Source organism: Natrix helvetica (genome assembly GCF_964273705.1).
Source record: "Natrix helvetica genome assembly, chromosome: 16".
NCBI classification, from domain to species: Eukaryota; Metazoa; Chordata; class Lepidosauria; order Squamata; family Natricidae; genus Natrix; species Natrix helvetica.
In genome coordinates, this window is record NC_138563.1 from 3,565,044 (window position 1) to 3,585,784 (window position 20,741).

General features: G+C 47.1%; 1 protein-coding gene across 1 annotated transcript; it reads left to right on the plus strand.

Annotated features, from left to right (window-relative positions):
- The first annotated feature begins 5,743 nt into the window (after positions 1-5,743).
- On the plus strand, positions 5,744-19,642 carry ADAMTS4 (ADAM metallopeptidase with thrombospondin type 1 motif 4). Its single transcript, XM_081968152.1, has 9 exons — positions 5,744-7,063; positions 9,993-10,316; positions 10,998-11,130; positions 11,228-11,395; positions 12,440-12,726; positions 13,628-13,814; positions 15,485-15,660; positions 15,837-16,012; positions 18,159-19,642. The coding sequence occupies exons 1-9, from the start codon at positions 6,440-6,442 to the stop codon at positions 18,571-18,573; spliced, it is 2,490 nt and encodes an 829-aa protein (XP_081824278.1). The 5' UTR covers positions 5,744-6,439; the 3' UTR covers positions 18,574-19,642.
- The last annotated feature ends 1,099 nt before the right edge of the window (positions 19,643-20,741 follow it).

Genomic DNA, 20,741 nt, shown 5'->3' on the forward strand with positions numbered 1-20,741 from the left:
TTTTTGGGGACGTTTTCAGGCTGGGTTTTGGGGGCATTTTTGGGCCATTTTGGGGGCATTTTCATGCTGGGATTTTTGGGCATTTGGGGGGCATTTTCATGCTGGGATTTTTGGGCATTTGGGGGGCATTTTCATGCTGGGATTTTTGGGCATTTTGGGGGCATTTGGGGGCCATTTTCATGCTGGGTTTTTGGGTCATTTGGGGGTCATTTTGAGGCTGGGGTTTTTGGGCATTTTTGGCCATTTTCACACTGGGGTTTTGGCCATTTTGGGCCATTTTCAGGCTGGGTTTTTGGCCATTTTTTGGCCATTTGGGGGGCATTTTCAGGCTGGGTTTTTTGGGCATTTTTGGGCTGTTTTCAGGCTGATTGTTTTGGCCATTTTGGGGGCATTTTCAGGCTGGCTTTCTTTGTCCTTTGGGGGCATTATAGGCTGGGTTTTTTGGGGCATTTTCAGGTTGTAAAACAGCCTGAAAACACCCTGAAAAACGGCCTAAAACAGGTATGTGCGTGCCAGCCAGCTGGTCTTTGGGCTTCCGGCAGCCCAGCCCATCCACATACATGGGCATGGACATACATGTGCATTCCGGCTTGGGCACTGGGTGCTGAAAAGATTTGCAATCCCTGCCCGAGTGCTTTGGAAAATAGGTTGGCCCTTCCCTCTTCTTCTTTGCAAAAGCACCCTGGATATTGGCAGCCTCTTAGGATATTCCAATTCGCTTCCCTGCATATCTGCAGAGCTATTAAAAATGTCAGACCCACCTTCCTTGTCTCAATCCTTGGCTGGGCTTCAGATGGCACGTATATGGGAAGGAGGGGGAAAAGTTGGATTTGGGAGAGAAAAGGGTGAAAAACAGGCCCTTCCTAACTCCACGGTATCGATTCGCCTGATGCAAAAAATAAAATAAAATAAAATAAAATTGGATATAATTCAACTGGAGAGAAAAAGGAGAAGCAGGAAGGCTGCGAATTTCCAAGAAAGAAGCGTCGGGCAAAAAAAAAAAAAGTTGGGGTAATGAGATTGGCAGCCGGTGTGCCAAAGCATCAAGAGTTTGCTTCAGGATCCAGATTGCAACAAGATCCCACTTCTCGTCGTTCCTGTAGGTCCCAGCTGTGCAAGAAATAAATCTTTAAAAGTTGATGGGGGGGGGTGAAGAGGAGGAGGAGGACCTAGGGGCCGGGAGAACAGATGTGGTGGGTGACACAGAGAATAAGCCAAAGGAAACACTTCGGAAACAATTAGCCAGGAGGTTGAAAGATCAGGAGGGGAAGAGAAATGAAGTAGCAGAGAAGAGGGGGGAGGAGGAGGAGGTGAAGGAGAAGATGGAGAAGGAAGGAGAAGGAGGAGAAGGAGAACATGGAGGAAAAGATGGAGATGGAGAGGAAGATGGAGAAGGACAAGATGGAAAAGAAAGAGGAGGAGAAGAAGAAGATGGAGAGGAAGGAGGAGAAGGAGAACATGTAGGAGAGAGGAGGGAGATGGAGAGGAAGAGAAGATGGAGAAGGAAAGAGAGGGAAAAGGAGGAGGAGGAGAAGATGGAAAAGAAGAAGGAGGAGAAGAAGATGGAGGTGAAGATGGAGAAGGACAAGATGGAAAAGAAGGAGAAGGAGGAGAACAAGGAGAAGAAGAACAGGAGGAGAAGATTGACAAGGAGAACATGGAGGAGAAGATGGCGAAGGACAAGATGGAAAAGAAGAAGGAGGACAAAGAGAAGGAGATGGAAAAGGTGATGCAGGAGGAGGAGAAGAGAAGAGGAAGACAATGGAGGAAGAGGAGGAGGAAGAGAAAGTGATGGTAAAGGTGAGATGATGGAGGAGGAGGAGAAAAATGAACACGCAGGAGGAGGATAAACAAAATCAGAAGAAGGAGAAGAGGGGAGAACATGAGCAAAGAAGACAAGTGCTGGACACTGATGAGGACAATATAAAGATCCTTGACGTGATTTTTGTAACCCTGAGGGTTCTAACAGGGTCACCCAACCCCTAGTAATGTTCTCGAATCGCTTTGGAAGACCCTCTCAACACCGAGAGTCCAGTTGCCCCCCCCCCCCCCGAGCTGCAGCGGAAAAAGGGAGTGAATCAGGGGTCAGCGGAGGACAAAGAGAAAGACACAAAGGCGCGAGGGGAGAGAAGCCAGGCGAAGGAGGTCGAAAGAACCGCATGGATCTATTGTGATGAACTTTGTAGACAATTGTTGTTGAGATATTTTATGTGACTCATGGCTGAAACAGCAGCTCGAACCTCACGGCCACAAACCGAGGGTCTCGTGAATGCTGTTTCAGCCATTTAGTGGGGCTGGAATCGACGTGGTTTGGAAAGGATCCACGGTCCCAAAGTGGATCTCTTCCCAACACAGAAGGATAGACTGGCCCATCGCTCCCTTCCCCACGTTACAGGTCGACTTACGACCACAATGGAGGATATCAGAATCTTTTTTTAGGGGGGGGGGGGGTTATTAAGTGAGTGGCATCCAATTTCGCAACCATTTGGCCACGGTTTGTTAAGCCAAGCGCTGTGGTTGTTAAGTGAAGCACGAGGTCACCGTAAGGCAAATCCGGCTTCCTCCATTGTCTTTTCATGCCAGTTGCCAATATCTGAATTTTGATCACCTAATGATAAGGATGCTCAATTTTGCTGGGAAGATAAGGTATATCGGTGGCAGAAAGATGGAAAGGAAACATATGAAGCAAAGAAGAGGAAGGGGAAGAGAAGGAGAAAGAAGGGAAAATGAAAAAAAGAGGGAGGGAGGGAATGAAGGAAAGGGTAGAGGTGTAGAAGGAGGTTGAGGAAGAAGAAGGAGAAGAAGGGAGGGTGAAGGAGGAAGAGGGGTAAGAGGAAGAAAGAAGAGAAGAAAGAAAAAGAAAGAAAAAGAGAAAAAGAAAGAAAGGTACAGAAAATAGAGGAAAGAGAGAGAGAAGAAAGAAAGAAAGAAAGAAAGAAAGAAAGAAAGAAAGAAAGAAAGAAAGAAAAAGAGAAAAAGAAAGAAAAACAAAAGATGGAACAAAGAAAGAGAGAGAAAAAAGAAAGAGAGAGAGAAAGAAAAAAGAACAAAACATAAAGGACAAAAGAGAGAAAGAGAGAGAGGTAAAGAGAGAAAGAAAGGAGGGAACAAAGAGAGAAAAAGGAAGAAAGAGAAAGAAGAAAGAAAGAGAAAAAGAAAGGAAGGAACAAAAGTAAAGGAAGAAACAGAAAAGAAAGAAAGGAACAAAAAATAAAGGAAGAGAGAGAGAGAAAGAGAGAGAAAGGAGGAAACAAAGGAGGAAAAGGAAGAGAGAGAAAGAAGGAAGAGAGAGAGAGAAAGAGAGGAAGGGAGGATTAGAGGGAAGGGAGGGGGGAAGGAAGGAATCAGTAGAAGTGAAGGAGGAAAAGGGGTAAGAGGAAGAAAGAAAGAAGGAGAGAGGAAAGAAAGAAAAAGAGAAAGAGTGAAAGAAAGGGACAAAAAATAGAGGAAGAGAGAGAAAGAAAGGAGTGAACAGAGAGAAGAGGAAAGAGAAAAAGAAAAAGGAAGGAACAGAGAGAGAAAGAGAAAGAATGAAAGAGAGAGAGAAAGAGAAAAAGAAAGGAACACAAAATAAAGGGAGAGAAGAGAGAAAGAGAAGAAATGAGAGAAGAAAGAAGAAAGAAAGACAGCTGCAAAGTCCAGACAGACTTTTCCTGGAGCAGCTGCTTTCTTCCTCCTCCTCCTTCCGGGGTCTTAACCTCTGGACACAGCTGCCTTGGGATCCAGAGTTAGCTTTGGCCTCCATCCCAGTTTCTTGGGAGAGCCCCGAGGGAGATTGTGGAGAAAATGGGGACACTCCGTTCCCAGCAGATCCATCTTCCCCGCTCTCTGGGGAAGGTAGCAAAGAGCTGTCGGATGAACGAGACGCACCCCTCCCATGGTCCTCTTCTGACCAGAACCGTCTGGGACGGGTCAGAATCCCCAATGACGAGCTGATGTTCCATCAGGCATGTCACCCACGTCACCGGGAGGCCACGTCACCCCGAACCACGAAAGCACAGCGCCGAAAATAAAAATAAATTCTGGAAAGGGATTCTCACATATGTTCCCTAGGCAGTGGGGGGAAAAAATACAGGAATCCCGATGAAAATCCAAGCGTCGGAAACGTCCAGGACTAGATGTTCTCCTGGTTTTGCAACGATGGTTGTATCTCCAAGAGAGATGTCTTGATTCCAAATGATTTGACGTGTTTTGGAGTCTCCGAGCTCACATCTCTTTGTTTTAGGAGGAAAAAATTAGAAAGGGAGAATGAGGTGGCTTCAATCCCCACCCCACCGAGAGCATATGGACCACTCCCAAACGGTGCCGTTGAAAAAAATCAAGAATTCTTATCTTTGAAACAGAGAACTTCCTCCTAGGATGAGAAACCCTAAGGCCACGCCTCAGAACATGTTCGTGGTGGCTTTACAAACATCTGTTGACCTTGGTGGTGAAGAGGACACACTGCCAATCAACCATGGAGAAAAGATCTAAAAAGTACTGGAAATTAGAAGGTTGCCACACACCCAATCATGGTTGGTAAAACGGGGAGCGAGGAGGCCATGAAACTCTTACGTTCTCTACGCAGAAGATAGCTTCAAAAAGTTCACGAGATGGTTGCAATGACCACAAAACAGTAGGGCTTCCAGATTCGGCTTGCAAAAAGCAAGGTCACCGCTAGATGGCAGCCAAGAGCTAGCCTTGTTCACCTTCCCCTGCGCTGCCCCTAGTGATCAGGTGCATTATTATTTTTATTTATTTTTATACCGCCTTTACTATGGTTTGTAGATAACTCAAGGCGGTGAACACGCCCAATTCTCCTTCCTCCTCCTATTTTCCCCCATAACGACGACTCTGCGAGGTGAGTTAGGCTAAGAGAGAGTGATTGGCCCAAAGTTACACAGCTGGCTTTCATGCCTAAGCCAGAACTAGAAGTCCCAGCCTCCTGGTGATTGGCCCAAAGTCACCCAGCCGGCTTTCGCACATAAACCAACATAATTCATAAGATTCAAGGAGATTTTTTTTGCTTTGACAAGATGCAATTTCCAATGATTGATCAATCCAAAACTTCTTATTTAATTTAATGTCATCTCATGGTCAAGACTTAGAAAAAGGAAGGGGGAGAGCTGCGTCCAGGGTCCAAGTGATTTACGTTCTTTCTGCCCCCACCTCCCGCGAAAACCTCCAACGATTCGAAAGCTTTTCTAGGCGAACCCTTGTGGACTGGCAACTTAAGAAAGTTTGCATTCTCCCACCGGAGCAGATCCACTCCCGAGAAATTGCTTCACTTTTGACAAGAAGGAACGGCTTAAAACGTTGATGGAGAGAGGCAGGGAAGCTGACTCCACTTCCAAGATTTCTCATCCTTAGAGACGAGATCTGTCCAGCCAGAATTTTTTTTTGGGGGGGGGGGAAGTGGGGAGGGGGAAAGGAAAATCCCCATTTGCACACTCACACACCCATCCACAGCCTCCCCCCTCCCTGTGTGTGTGTGTGTCACATTTCTGCCAACTCATCTGCAATTCCCATCCTTCGTTAATCTCTCAGCCCATCCGTTTCTCAAGAGCATCTTTGCTTTTGTTATGCAAAAAAAAAAAAAAGAGGAAAAGAAAATTTTAAAAGGGGGGGAAACCCCTTTTTCCTCTTATTCATAGCGTTACGTCTTTGAGCATCATCCTTTTTTTTGGGACCAAGCTCTGCAAGCCAATGGAAAGATAGAGGAGGCGTGGCGAATTGCAGGGTAATTCAATATATATATATATTTACATGGATATGTATACAACCTCCACACCGCTTAAAACTCAGAAAGTGCCGAGGATTACAAGAGAAGAGAAAACTAACTAACTGGGATCGAGTTTATTCCTCTTTTCTTTTTTTTCTAACCGATTTTTTGATTCTACATTTCCAAAGAGAAGAAAAGCCAAGGGTAACAATATATATGTATATTTTCTCTCTTGGTACTTTCTAAGATCTGGAAGGAAGAAGAGAAGCGGCCCGGAGCAAGTAAAACTTCTCGTTTGCATCCCGCAGAAAACCCAAGTCAGCTGCAGGAAGAGAGGGGAAACTTTGGCAGCTAGGAAAAAGAAAAGGAGGAAGAATATCTGTCAAAGCCCATTTTGCAATTATTTCTCTCTCTCGGCAACTTCAAAAGGAAAAAAAGCAAAGCGGAATCGCTTCTCATTTGATCTGAATTTTTTTTCCCCACTCCCATTTTGTTAAGTTTTTATCAACTTCGAAGTTGCAACAAAGGGGAGAAGGAATACGCTGTCCTTGGTCATTTTTATTTTGCATTTATCCCTGGGGCAACTTTACATGATCGACGGCCTTCTTGCTGGGTGACTCTGGGTGGAAGGGATTTGTTTTTAAATTTATCCCTGGTTTTTCCCCCGACAAGGGAGAAAAGTTTTGGGGGTATCCCTCTTTTTCTTCTTTAATAGATTGTCCCCCCCCCAAATTATCCATGTTTCTTCTGCTGATCATCTGTTTGAACCTGGCTTGCTCGACAGCCCAAAGGGGTCATTCAAGCAGATACGATGAAGAAATCGTTTATCCTGAAAAACTGAATGTCACGGTTTTGGGGGGTCAGGAAGACCCATCTGGCATGCTTGAGAATGAAAATTCCCTCGATTATAACATGAATTCAGATCAACATCTGTCGTTTCGACTGCAGATGTTTGGAGAAAAACTGACCCTCAATTTAGAGAAAGACCCTAGCTTTTTCTCCAAGGACCTGACCGTCCAATATTTGGGCAGATTGAAGCCGGTGGTGGACACGCTAACCGAACGGGGCAACTACTTCACCGGGACAATCAATTCGGATCCGGAATCGATCGTGGCAATCAACTTTGATGGGGTCTCTTTGATCGGGGTGCTGCAATATCGGGGCACCGAATATCACATCCAGCCTCTGAGTGGGGGAACCCCGAACATGGCAGGAGGAGCCGAGGCCCACGTGGTGAGGAAGAAGATGTCGGAGAAAGAGGATGGGCCAATGTGTGGGGTCGGCGCGCAGGCGCCGGAAGGCGCGCCCAGCGAAGAAGGAAAGCTGTGGGAGAAGATGGGCGCATCTCCCAGGAGAGCCAAGGTAGGTTGATAAGTCCACCAGCTTCATTAAGGGGTGGTTGGTGAAGATGTTCAAGGTTTCTCAGGTGGGTTGAGGTCTCGGTTGCATCTTCTGAGGGAACATTCATTCTTAGACAGCTTTCTCTGGTCTAGAATCCCACATTTGGAGAGTAAAACATTTCTTGGTGTCTCCTCCATCCCACGGACCCAGTTTACCGTGTGTTCCTTCAACAGAGCACCAGAGTCATCGTCAGACCTGGTGGCCCATGTCTGGTGCCAAGATTATCCCTCAGATCCAGCAGGGGCAGGGTCCTCCTGCCCCAGAAGGCTGTCAATTATGGCTCAAGTAGGAGATAAACACCTAGGATAGCCAGAGTTAACAAGGACTAAACCGCAATATGGCTGAAAAGAAGACTGGTGCTAACTTCTTATCACCCAACTAGGTAACATCGAGAGAAGAGGGTTGGTGGCACTGATAGCGTTACCTGGTTGGGTCACGAGATGTCTGAAGAAAGCCACCAGGCTCAGAGAGCACCAAGGACAGCCCAGTAAAGAGACATAACATAACTATCATTTCTGGAAAGCAGCAAAGAGAGAAGTCTAGTTCTCAACATTGACTTGAGTTTCCAGAACAGACATGGGACAGACCAGACGAGGGCATCCCAAATTAAGATTTGCAGTCACGGATGACTGAAAATCTGGGAACTAGGTTTATTATTATTATTATTAATTCAATTTGTAGGCCGCTCCCTCTCCACAAAGGGACTCGGGGCGGCGAGGTGGAGATCTGAAGCTGAAAACGGGGTCCTACAATTTATTGTAGTCATTATTAATATAAAAGAGTCTGATCTAAGGATTCAGGCACCAGGAGACAGTGAATTCTAGTTCTGCCTTGGATAGGAAAGCCAGCTGGGTGATTCTCGGCCAAACACCAGGCGACAGTGAGTTCTAGTTCTGCTTCAAGCAGGAAAGCCGGCTGGGTGACTTTGGGCCAATCACCAGGAGACGGTGAGTTCTAGTCCCGCCTTAGGCATGAAAACTGTCTGGGTCACTTTGGGCCGATCACCAGGAGACGGTGAGTTCTAGTCCCGCCTTAGGCATGAAAACTGTCTGGGTCACTTTGGGCCGATCACCAGGAGACGGTGAGTTCTAGTCCCGCCTTAGGCATGAAAACTGTCTGGGTCACTTTGGGCCGATCACCAGGAGACGGTGAGTTCTAGTCCCGCCTCAGGCACGGAAGCCAGCTGGATAACTCTGGGCCAATCCCTAGGAGACGGGGAGTTCTAGTCTTGTAATAGTCATGAAAGCCAGCTGGGTGGCTTTGACCCAGTCGTCCCTCCCTCTCAGCTCAGCCCACCTCACAGGGTTGTTGTCTGCGCCGGGGAAAACAAGAGGAGGATTAGATCCCTTCACCTCCCCGAATTGTTTACCAATTCATAGTAAAGGCACCACATAAACAAACAAACCGGTCGAAAGAAAATAAACAAAAAAAAATTAAGATGCCCAAAGCGGGACGACGTTTTCCAGGCGGGGCGAGACCCCCGCCACTGTCTAATCCAGCCCCACAGCCTGGACCCCACTTGCCGTAAGCTTTCGCTCCATTTTGGAGGGGGTGGCTTCGGCTTCTCCCTCCGAACCCCCAAACTCACTCCCCCCATCCCAAAGTGTTGGACAGGGGAAAAAGCAGATGCTATACCTGTCTTGCAGCTTGTCGGGGGAAAAACCTCTCCTATTTGTTTGCCCGGAAGGAAGAACAGCTGGCCACTGGTTTTAACAGTTGTGTGAATATCGTCCCAGGCTGTGCCTGGCCCCGGCTACGCCCCGGCTGTTACAGCAGATTTTTCCGAGGAAGGAATTTCTGAGCCAGAGACTTGGGGGGGGGGGGGATGGGATGGGAAGGAGGGGGGGAATTAGGTTTTTCACGACAACCGACTGATTTCAACATCTGCTTTTTTCCTCAACTCGCTCCCGTGTGGAAATGTGGGGGGTTTAAATGCACCATAAGGGATGGCTGCAAAAAGGCTGGGGTGTCAAAATCTGGGGCGTGTGAACTCTGAGCTGTTTGGCGGACTCGTACCCCCAGGAATTGGGTGACGTTCGCGCACCCAGAGTCAGCTCCCCCTGGAAATGCAGCTGTGCTCACAGTGCTAGAGGGCTCTTAACCCCACAGCAAGCCTTTCGCTGCAGCATCTCCCAAGCCTGTTCTCCTTCCGTACCGAAGTTTTGAGGGATTCAGGGCTTGGTGCCAGATGTGGAGACTTCCCCGCGCCCTTTTCTTGGCTCGGGGAGGAGGAGGGGGGAGAGTCGTAGCGCAGCAGCCAAATTTGGCTGCCTGGAATGCAACGGAGAGAGAGAGAGAGAGTTAACTCTCGCAGGGCCGAGTGGAGTTTCAGGGAGCCAGAGAAAAGCTAAACGGGGGGGGGGGGGTTTCGCTGGGGCTGGGAGACGAATCGAGTCAGCTTGTGGGGATTCGGTTGCGGTTTTGAAACCGGCACGCCCTCCGCAAAATGCCCCTCTGATTGAAATCGCCCTGGAAAAGGTCTGAACTTAAAAAATATCCTTCCTTCCAGCACTGATGGTGTTACCTAGTTGGGTGATAAGACGTCTGCAGGGAAATAATCACGCCCAAGAGAGCACCAAGGACCCCACAGTGCTCCTCCTTATGAGGTGGGCGGGGATGAGAGAAAGAGGGATTGGCTGAAGGTCAGGCAGCTGGCTTTCGTGGAGAAAGCGGAGCTAGAACTCCCACTCTCCTGGGAATTGGCCCAAAGTCACCCAGCTGGCTAACGCAGAACTAGATCTCCCAGTCTCCTGGTGATTCACCCAAATCTGGCTTTCGTGGTTGAGAGGGAACTAGAACTCACCGTCTCCTGATTTCTAGCCTGGTGCCTTAACCACTAGGCCAGACTGCCTATACTCAACCTTTCTTCGGCCTTCCTTCCTCCCCGCAGCGCTTTGCTTCCGTCCCATCCTACGTGGAGACCCTGGTGGTGGCCGACGAAGAAATGATGCGGTTTCATGGCGCAGGACTCAAGCCGTACCTGCTCACCATTATGGCGGCGGCCGCCAAGTTCTTCCGCCATCCCAGCGTCAGGAACCCTGTCAATTTGGTGGTGACCAGGCTGGTGGTCATCGGAGAAGCCGAGGACGGGCTGAGGGTCACCTCGAACGCGGCCGAGACCCTCCGCAACTTTTGCGCCTGGCAGAAAGGGCTCAACAAGGCCAGCGACAAAGACCCCGAGCATTTCGACACGGCCATTCTCTTCACCAGACAGGTGAGTAGCTCCACCTGTCCCATCTCCCAGGCACCTGAGTTGGGTAAAAGAGGCCTGAATCTTTTGAGGGGCAATGAAAACCTGGGGGAGGGTCTTTAAGGGCATCTCATGTGCGCTTTCACAAAATGAAGAACGCAGGAATGGCCAGGCGCCGAAGATCGATTTCCTAAAAGGAAATTGGAAGAAAAGCTACCTGAAGTTCCTTCTAGGATGGTGTTTCTCCACCTTGGGGAATTTTCAGACAGGTGGACTTCAACTCCCAGCATGCCTCTGGGGAATTCTGGGAATCAAAGTCCACCCATTCTCAAAGCATTTTTCTGGGGAATTCTGGGAGTCCAAGTCTTGACGTCCGCCCATTTTCAAATTTCCGAGGCTGAGAAACACCACTCTAGGATATTCTTGATCAACTTAGATTGCTTTAATAAAAACAGGCACTTCCAGCTTTTGACTGCACCTCTTTGCCGTTTCAATTCCCTAGAATTCCTGCAATTACAGATATAAGTTATGCTGTTGAGTTTTGAAAGCTTTGAAAGAAATGTCCGCTTCTAGCTCGATTTGTATTTTTCCTGAAAAATAGGTTTCTTTCGTACCCGATGGCACATGAGGAACTTACTTAAGCCTCATCATTGGAGCGAGGGGAAAACAATAATTCACAATCCACGTTTCTCTCTTTGCTGGCAGGATCTCTGCGGACGCTCCAGCTGTGGTACCCTGGGCATGGCAGATGTGGGCACCGTCTGTGATCCGGCCCGTAGTTGTTCCATAGTTGAGGATGATGGGCTCCAGTCGGCCTTCACTGCGGCCCATGAATTGGGTAAGTGGGATCATATCGGCAGATACCCCTAATCTGAATAAACGAAGTGGCTTAACTCTGGTTAAGCAGAATTAAAATAATCCTTCTCGACCCACAGGTCACGTCTTCAATATGTTGCATGACGACGACAAACACTGCAAGGAACTAAATCGGCACAGCAAAACCCGCCACATGATGGCTTCCGTCATGTCTCCGGTCAATCCTGACGAGATGTGGTCCCCGTGTAGCGGTCGCTTCATTACCGACTTCTTGGACAACGGCCATGGTACAATTCGGTCTCTCCTCTCGTCCGTATCGTGTCCATTCTTGGCCCACCATTCTCCTTAAACTGCCCGATGCCCGGGTATTTATTTATAGGGGGGAAACGTCCGGACCAAACGTAATTTTTAATGTTGGATTTTCCCCCTTACTAGAGAGAGAGCCCCCTTGTGGAGTATTGTGAAGCCGTTACTGTGGCAACTCCACAGCGCTGTACAGTAGAAGCCATTTTAAGGCGGTACAGTAGAAGCCATTTGAAGTCACAACAGGCTGTATCTTAACAGAACACACACCCCAAGGGTTATTAGGGGTGTCTTACCCCCACTGTATTTGTCTCCAGAGAGTAAGTCATCTGTGTACCAAGTTTGGCTGAACCTGCTCGAGGCGTTCCAGAGTTATGCTGAAACACACACACACACACACACATTTATATATAGATAGATATTTGTAAAAAATAAAATACAGCTATTCCTCAACTTACAACCGCACCATAGCCTGGCATTTATGTTGCTCAGCGAGAAATTGGTGAAGGGAGTTCCGCCCCGTTTTACGACTTTTTCTTGCCACGTTTGTTAAGTGAATCGCTGCAGTGGTTAAATCAATCACACGGTCGTTAAGTGAATCCGGCTTCCCTATTGACTTGGAGGTGGTCATAAAAAGAGGATCATGTGACCCCGGGGTGTTATGACCATCATAAAAATGAATCACATCTGTGAACAATGGTCATAAATCACCCAGAAGGTCGCAAAAGGGGATCACTCGACTCCGAGACACTACAACCGTCATAAATACGAGTTGGTTGCCCAGCGTCTGAATTTTGATCCCATGACCCCTGGGGATGCTGCAGCGGTCGTAAGTGTGAAAAACGGTCATAAGTCACGTTTTTCTAGTGCCATCATGTCTTTGGTGGCTTAGCGAATGTTTCTAAGTCGAGAACTATCTGTATTTGTACATAATTCACACCAGAGAAAAGATCCTCATTTTGAAAAAAATTGGATTTTTGATATGGCAACCTCTAAAAACTCAATTTCTTTCTTCCCTCTCCGTTTAGGTTCCTGCCTCTTAGACAAGCCCCACGAACCCCTGAAATTGCCCGCCGTCTTCCCTGGCAACAATTACAACGTGGACCAGCAGTGCCAGCTGAGCTTTGGCACCGAATCCCGCCACTGTCCCAACATGCACCCGCCCTGCTCCTCCCTCTGGTGCACCGGCCAGATCAACGGGCAGTTCATGTGCCAGACCAAATATTTCCCCTGGGCCGACGGGACGCCCTGCGGGGAAGGGAAGAGCTGCATGAGCGGAGAATGCATCAGCCACACGCAGCTGAAGGCCTACAATGTAAGTGGCGTGTCGGATCGGGAAAAACCTGTACAGGTTTCCCCTCCCCACCCCCTGCGAGTTCTGAGCGGTCGTTTGGCCAAAGAAGGCATTCCGTTCCATTCCATTCTATCCTGTTTTCTTTTCAGTTTTTCTATTTTCTATTCTTTTGCTCTGCTCTGCTCTAATTTTATTCTGTATTATATTCTATTTCTATTCTCTACCCTCTATCCTATTATTTCTATTTCTATTATTTCTATTTCTATTCTATCCTAATTCTTCATTCCGCTATTCTTTTCTTTTCTGTTCTATTCTATTCTCTATTGTATTCTATTTTCTATTCTATTCTATTCTAGTTTCTATTCTATATTATTTTCTATTTTCTATTCAATTCTATTCTATTCTCTATTCTAGTTTCTATTCTATTCTATTTTTTGTTCTATTCTAGTTTCTATTCTATATTATTTTCTATTTTCTATTCAATTCTATTCTATTCCCTATTCTAGTTTCTATTCTATTCTATTTTTGTTCTATTCTGTTCTAGTTTCTATTCTATATTATTTTTTATTTTCTATTCTATTCTAAATCCTATTCTATTCTGAATCTTATTATATTCTACTTTCTATTCTCGCTTCTCTTATCTTCCTATATTCTCTATTCCATTCCATTCTATTCTGCATTCTATTCTATTCTATTCTATCCTATCCTATCCTATTCTGCATTCTATTCTATTCTATTCTATCCTATCCTATTCTATTCTGCATTCTATTCTGTTTCTATCCTCTACATTCTATTCTACATGTATCTCCCCTCTGTGATTATGATTTAGAAAGCAGGATCCGAGTTTGCTGTTTTTTTAAAAAAAGATTCTCTTCTGCATTTTGCACCGTTCTCTTCACTCGATCCCTTCTAACCTTTGCAGATTCCCACCAATGGAGGTTGGGGCCCCTGGGGGCCGTGGGGTGACTGTTCCCGCAGTTGTGGCGGTGGGGTTCAGTACTCGACCCGCGAATGCAACAAACCGGTTCCACGAAACGGCGGCAAATACTGCGAGGGGAAGCGGACCCAATTCCGTTCTTGCAACGTGCAGGAGTGCCCAGATGGAAACGGTAAGCTCAGAGATATATCTATCATCTATCTAATCTATCTCTATATATCTATATAATAGCTCTATCTATCTATCTATCTATCCATCCATCCATCTATCTAATCTATTATTCTCTCCAATCTCTATCTATCATCCATCCATCTATCTATCTATCTATCTATCTATCTATCTATCTATCTATCTATCTATCTATCTATCTATCATCTATTATTCTCATCTATCTATCTATCTATCTATCTATCTATCATCTATCTATCTAATCTATTATTCTCTCCTATCTATCATCTATCTATCTATCTATCTATCTATCTATCTATCTATCTATCTATCTATCTATCTATCTATCTAATCTATTATTCTCTATCTATCTATCTCTCTATCTATCTTATTCTCTTCCATCTATCTATCTATCTTTCTATTTTTCTATCCATCTATCTCTATTATTCTCTTCTATCTATCTATCTTTCTATCTATCTATCATCTATCTATCATTCTCTTCTATCTATCTATCTATCATCTATCTATATTATTCTCTTCTATCTATCTATTTATTTTTCTATCTATCTATCATCTATCTATCATCTATCTATCTATCTATCATCTATCTATCTATCTATCTATCTATCTATCTATCTATCTATCTATCTATCATCTATCTATCTATCTATCTATCTATCTATCTATCATCTATCTATCATCTATCTATCTATCTATCTATCTATCTATCATCTATCTATCTATCTATCTATCTATCTATCTATCTATCTATCTATCTATCTATCTTCGCTACTTTCCTGGTCTTACTTGTAGCTAAGGTGCTTTATTTCACCCAAAAGCCCCCAGGTCTCCCAAGGATCCACCTTCAAGGTTTTTTGGGATGGGTGCAACAGAGTCTCATTAAAAAAAAACCATGAACAATGGGAGGATGCGAGCCAGGGAAAACAATTTCGAAGCACAAAAGGGTCAGCAGAAGGGAGGGTCCCATTTTTCCGAGTTATGACCAGCCATGAATGCGAGACCCGAGCCAAACTATGCTCTGGCAACAGATGTTCGCTCCAAGCCAGGAGGAATTTCAGAGCGAGATTCCAGAACGAAACACGCTTGGCTTGCTAGGGTGAAGAGAAAAAAAATATATTTCTATTCAACAGTGGTTAATAATATAGAATGTGGGGGGGGGGGGGAAGTGATCTAAAAAAAAAGATAGTCCTCAAATTACGATGGTTCATTCAGTTACAACGGGGCGGAAAAATGGGACTTAGGACCGTTTCTCCACACTTATGACCATTACAGCATAACCGTGGCGGCGTGATTAAAATTCAGATGCTTGGCAGCTGACTCATATTTACGACGGTTGCGGGGTTCCCGGGGGTCACGTGACCTTCTGACGATCAAACTCAGAGTCACTTAACGACCACGACACTAACTCCGCTGTGATTCCCTTAACAACTGTGGCAAAAAAAGGTGGTGAAAGCAAGCCAAAATCCGCTTTTAACCTCTGTCTCGCTTAGCCACAGAAAGGTTGGGCTCAATGCAGGTTGTAGGTCAAGGACCACCGGTAAAGTCCTCAACTTGCGACCGGAAGAAGGTAGTCCTCAGGGTACGACAGGGGACTTTTTACCTGTTCTGCCTCCCCCAAATTAATTCAAGGATGGGATTTTCCCCCCCTTCCAGCTCTGACTTTCCGTGAACAACAGTGTGCTGTGTATAACCACCGAACGGACATGTTCAAAGATTATCCATCGCCCATGGACTGGGTGCCACGTTACAGCGGTGTGGCCAAGCGTGATCAATGCAAGCTGACTTGCCAATCCCATGCCTTGGGCTACTATTATGTACTGGAGCCAAGGGTAAGTTCTAAGCCAGGAAACCGGCCCTTCAGTCTTTGTCGTACGGGAACGTTTGGGGGTATCGTGCTCCAGAGGTGCTCCGGTGGTCACCAAATTCTCCTCCTGTGGCCACCATCATCTGGAACACCGCCGATCGAGGCAACAGGTCTAAATCTGGATTGCCTCTTCCTTTTCAGGTGGCTGATGGGACGCCCTGCACTCCAGACTCTACCTCGGTCTGTGTCCAGGGACGCTGCATCCACGCCGGCTGCGACCGCGTCATCGGGTCCAAGAAGAAGTTTGACAAATGCATGGTGTGCGGCGGAGACAACTCGCGGTGCACCAAAGTCTATCGCTCTTTCACCAAGCCTCAGTAAGTGGCTTAAGATGTTGAAAAGATGGTTTAAAAAAGAGATTGGAGAACCGTGGGTCTGAAATGTGTAAAGATTTCTGCTTGAGCAGGGGGTTGGACTAGAAGACCTCTAAAGTCCCTTCCAACTGTGTTGTTCTGCTATTTTTTTCCTTCCTTCCTTCCTTCCTTCCTTCCTTCCTTCCTTCCTTCCTTATCACTGGAGGCTTGCACCGTTCCCCCCTTAGCATTTTTTAGCAGCAGAGAGCACTGAAGCACCAGTTCAGAATCAGTATAGATTCTGGAAGAGACCTTGGAGGTCTTCTAGTCCAGCCCCCTGCTCAAGCAGGAGACCCTCTACCATTTCAGACAAGTAGCTATCCAGTCTCTTCTTTAAAAACCTACAGTGACAACTTCTGGTGGCAAGTTGTTCCACCGGTGATTTCCTCTCACTCAGGAAATTTTGCTTTAATTCCAGGCTGCTTCTCTCCTTGATTCGTTTCTACCCGTTGCCTCTTGTCCTGCCCTCCAGTGCTTTGCAAAATAAACTGAACCCCCTCTTTCCTCTTTGTGGCAGCCCTTCAAATCCGAAAAGGATTCCACGTTTCCCTCTCTTATTGCGACCCAACCGTTCATCCAAGCGTGTTTTCCCCGAGAGGATTAATCCAATTTTAAAACGAAGGGCTGGAGCTTTGCAGCGGCCCGAGCAAAGTCATGCTGGAACATCTGGTTTTTCCAGATGTAAACATGCTGGGATCCCCTGTGATTTCAAAGCCTCTTTTTCTCTCTTTGGTTTCCACAACCCCCCCCCCCCCAAATCTCTTACAAATTGTAAATTATGAGTCACCTTCTCCTATCCAGCAAGGGTTTTGATTTTTTTCTGTCCAACAAGCTTGCCTGCCCAGCTGCCAAGCTAACCACTCCTCCTGTATACTTATTTTTTTTTATAAATCTCGATGCCACGTGTACAAGGAGCTTGCACGATTATAACTTGCTTCGGGTGTTAGTGACACCAGAATATCTGGGCACGTGGGAGGGCTGACGGTCCTCCTCCACCCTGAGATTTGAGGGGGAGACGGGAAATCGATACCCCTCAAAAAAGCTAAATGTTACTGTAAATGCTGACTCTTTTTCAACCCTTTTTTAATTTTGTAATTGTAATTTTGCTCTTGCTGTGTGATGCCCGGCTGAAAGTCCTGTAGGATTTGGGGGTGGTGGGGGTGGGCTATAAATATGGCAAAATAAGCAGATGAAAAAAAAGGGGGAAACTTGATGCTTTTATTTATCGATTTATTTCAAATTTTTGCAATGCCCGTCCCGCTGTTTATTTTAGAACTGGGGGGAGGGGAGTTTAATGGCAGGGTGAAAGTGCTGGCTTAGAAACCAGGAGACTGTGAGTGCTAGTCCTGCCTTAGGCTTTCATGCCTAAGGCAGGACTAGAACTCACAGTCTCCTGGTTTCTAAGCTTTGGGCCGATCACCAGGAGACTGGAGTCCTAGTCCTGCCTTAGGCATGAAAGCTGGCTGGGAGATTTAGGCTGATCAACAGGAGACTGGGAGTTCTAGTCCCGCCTTAGGCATGAAAGTTGGCTGGGTGACTTTGAGCCAATCACTAGGAGACTGTGAGTTCTAGCCTCACCTTAAGATAGGAAAGCCAATTGGGTGACTTTGGGCCAATCACCAGGAGACTGGGAATTCTAGTCCCGCCTTAGGCATGAAAGTTGGCTGGGTGACTTTGAGCCAATCACTAGGAGACTGTGAGTTCTAGCCTCACCTTAAGATAGGAAAGCCAATTGGGTGACTTTGGGCCAATCACCAGGAGACTGGGAATTCTAGTCCCGCCTTAGGCATGAAAGTTGGCTGGGTGACTTTGGGCCGATCACCAGGAGACTGGGAGTTCTAGCCCCGCCTTACGACAGGAAAGCCAGCTGGATAACTCTGGGCTGATTACTAGGAGAGGCAAGTTCTAGTCCTGGGTTAAGCATGAAAGCCAGGTGAATCTTCAACCCACCTCGCAGGTTTGTTGTTCTGAGGAAAATAGGAGGAGGGAGGTGCATTAAGGACGCCCACCATCTCGAGCGACTTATAAAACAATAAAACATCGTACTGAATCTCCCTCCTGTCCAAGTTCAGCCTTTCACCTCCCTGCCTCTCATTTCTCCGCCCCGCAGGTACGGCTACAACGACGTGGTCACCATCCCTGCCGGAGCTACCAGCATCCTAATCTGCCAGATTAGCAGCTCGCCCTCGTCCAGTGATGGCATTTACCTGGCCCTCCGCCGGCAGGACGGCTCCTACGCCCTGAACGGCAACTACGTCCTGATCCCCTCCGAACAAGATGTCCACCTCCGGGGCGGCGTCACTTTGCGCTACAGCGGGGCCACCAAACCCATGGAGATGATCACCGGCCCGGGTCCGTTGAAAGAGCCACTCACCGTGCAGGCGTTGGTGGTGTCCGATCAGAAGACCCCTCGTCTGAAATACACCTTCTTCCTCCCCAAGGCCACGAAACGCCTCTCCAACCAGTGGCTGAAGCAAAAGGCCCGAATTCTGGAGGTGCTACAGAGTCGACGAGGGCGCAAATAGGGCCTCTTGACACGAGGATGTGGGGCAGGGGTCTCAAACTCTTCCCGTTCCCCCTTCTCCCCACCTTGGGGGAGGCCGGGAGCTCCCGGGGGAGAGAGGTTTCCCCCTTGCTTGTCTTTGCAAAGAGGACCCCCCCCCATTGCGAGGGAACCGGGCCCGAAAGACATACATTGTTTCTCGTCTTGCCACGGACAATGGGCTTGGACGCTAAGTGAAGCAGGAGCCGGATCTAGGACCAGGGAGAGAGGGGAGGAAAGGCAACGGAAAAAGCCAGGAATGGTCACCACTGGGCTCAATTTAGCACCGGTTTGTTCAAGTTGAATGAATTCCCACTTGTGGGGAGATTTTGGTGGGGGGGCAGAACGAGGAAAGAATGGACGGAAAAGACAAAACGAGAAAAATCTTTTCCAGAGCCAAAAAAGAGGAGAGGGAAAAAAAAGCTTTCTTGGGGACTCGGTGGAACAGAAATAGCGAGAAGCCGAAGAAAAACGAGAGCGAATTTGCAAAGCTGGATCCGAGCTCTCTTGCGGCTCAATTCTGTACTGCGGCTGGACCTTTGGACGGTTTGTGTCCGGCCTTTCCTGTGTAGTATATTTATTATTTCAGCTATTTATTTTGTCCCTTTGGGGAAGCAGGAAGGAGCCGGGGAAAGGGGAATTGGCCACGCACCCTTTTGAGAGAATCAAGCAGGCGCCCGCACGGTTCCTTCCCTCGGTAGTCCTCCCCATCCCAGAGAGTCTCCCCAAAATTTCCCCCTGGAGGGGTGGATCTATTTAAGCCCTCTGTAGAACCAGAGGGGACATCCTTCAATGCCACCCCCAGTTTTATCCTGTGGCCAAAGGGACAGCCGACCGAAGTTAATTTAATTAAGTTATAATTTAACGGGCAGTGAAAGCAGCAGCATTCCAGGTCTCGTGAAACCCTGCGGCGAGTCCCCCGGGGGGCCAGGAAGAAGAGCCTGGGTATCCGTTGGGTTTTTTAATAAGCATTATGTTAATATTATTAATTATGGTTTATTAATGGTTTGTTGTTGTTTTTCCTGCAAAGCAATAAAAAGCTGTTTTATTTATTTAAGGCGATTTATACAATAGCTCCTGGTGCTTGCATGGTTTTTGATGGGGATGGGACCCAGATTGAGGCAGGAGGGAGGGGCGGAAAAGACAGTCGGTCTGCTGGCTGGGGAATTCTGGGAGTGGAAGTCCACACAGCTTAACACACTGGGAATTCTGGGGTTTGAAGTCCATCCATCTTAAAGCAGGCGGACTGGGGAATTCTGGGAGTTGACATCCACACACCTTAACTGGGAATTCTGGGGTTTGAAGTCCACACACCTTAAAGCAGTCTTGGTGAGTAATCTGGGAGTTGTAGTCCACCCTCCTTAAAGCACGCTAGCTGGGGAATTCTGGGGACTGAAGTGCGCCGGTCTGAAAGCCGTGTTGAGAAACACCGATATACGGAAAGCAGAGACCCACAAAAGAGATGACACACGATCCTACTAAGAAGGGGAGTCTTGACCTCTGAGCATCTCCTGCCCAGCCCAATCTGGAATTTCGTTTTGGGGACATTCAAGGAACTGAGATGAGTTATAAAAACAGCTGTTGGCCGGGAAGGATGCTTGGAAAAAGACGTTGATGGGATCAACAGCTGGCCTCTGCAGCTGTGAAAAGGGGAGAGGGGGAGATTCACTGCCTACTTTATGGCTTCTTCAGATCCTTCCTCACTCCGGGTTAGCGGGAGGATGCGAGCCAGGGATTTTAGCTTTTTCCCACAATGCCACAGCGGTGCCCATCTTTTTTGCCCGGTTCCTGCTCAGCCAGGATTCCCCTCTGTCCCATGGACAGGATCCCCAAGTCAGCCGGATCTTTGAAGACTGCGGAGTGAGACCTGGGAAGGACCCGCCGATACGCATTCCCAGGTTATCCAACTGCAGAAATCAAAAATTTTCCTGTCCCATCCCCTATAATTACAACAGGTGCAATTTATGCAAGAAACGGCCCGATTCCAGCTTTTCCTGAATTTCTCTTCCTCGCACAGAGATGACACGATAAATGTTTCGTAGATATGAGAAACGCACCTGGATTTTCCCAAGAGCAAAACATTCCCAAATTAAGTGTCTTGGGAGGTTCTCCATCATCCAAGGTCAAGGTTGCGTTTGTTTGTTTTCTTCC

Bases quoted from the DNA above. Each gene is read 5' to 3' on its own strand.
- ADAMTS4 (XM_081968152.1), top strand. From the start codon at position 6,440: ATGTTTCTTCTGCTGATCATCTGTTTGAACCTGGCTTGCTCGACAGCC. The intron at 11,396-12,439 runs GTACAATTCGGT...CTCTCCGTTTAG, and splicing joins CTTCTTGGACAACGGCCATG to GTTCCTGCCTCTTAGACAAG. The intron at 15,661-15,836 runs GTAAGTTCTAAG...CTTCCTTTTCAG, and splicing joins ATTATGTACTGGAGCCAAGG to GTGGCTGATGGGACGCCCTG.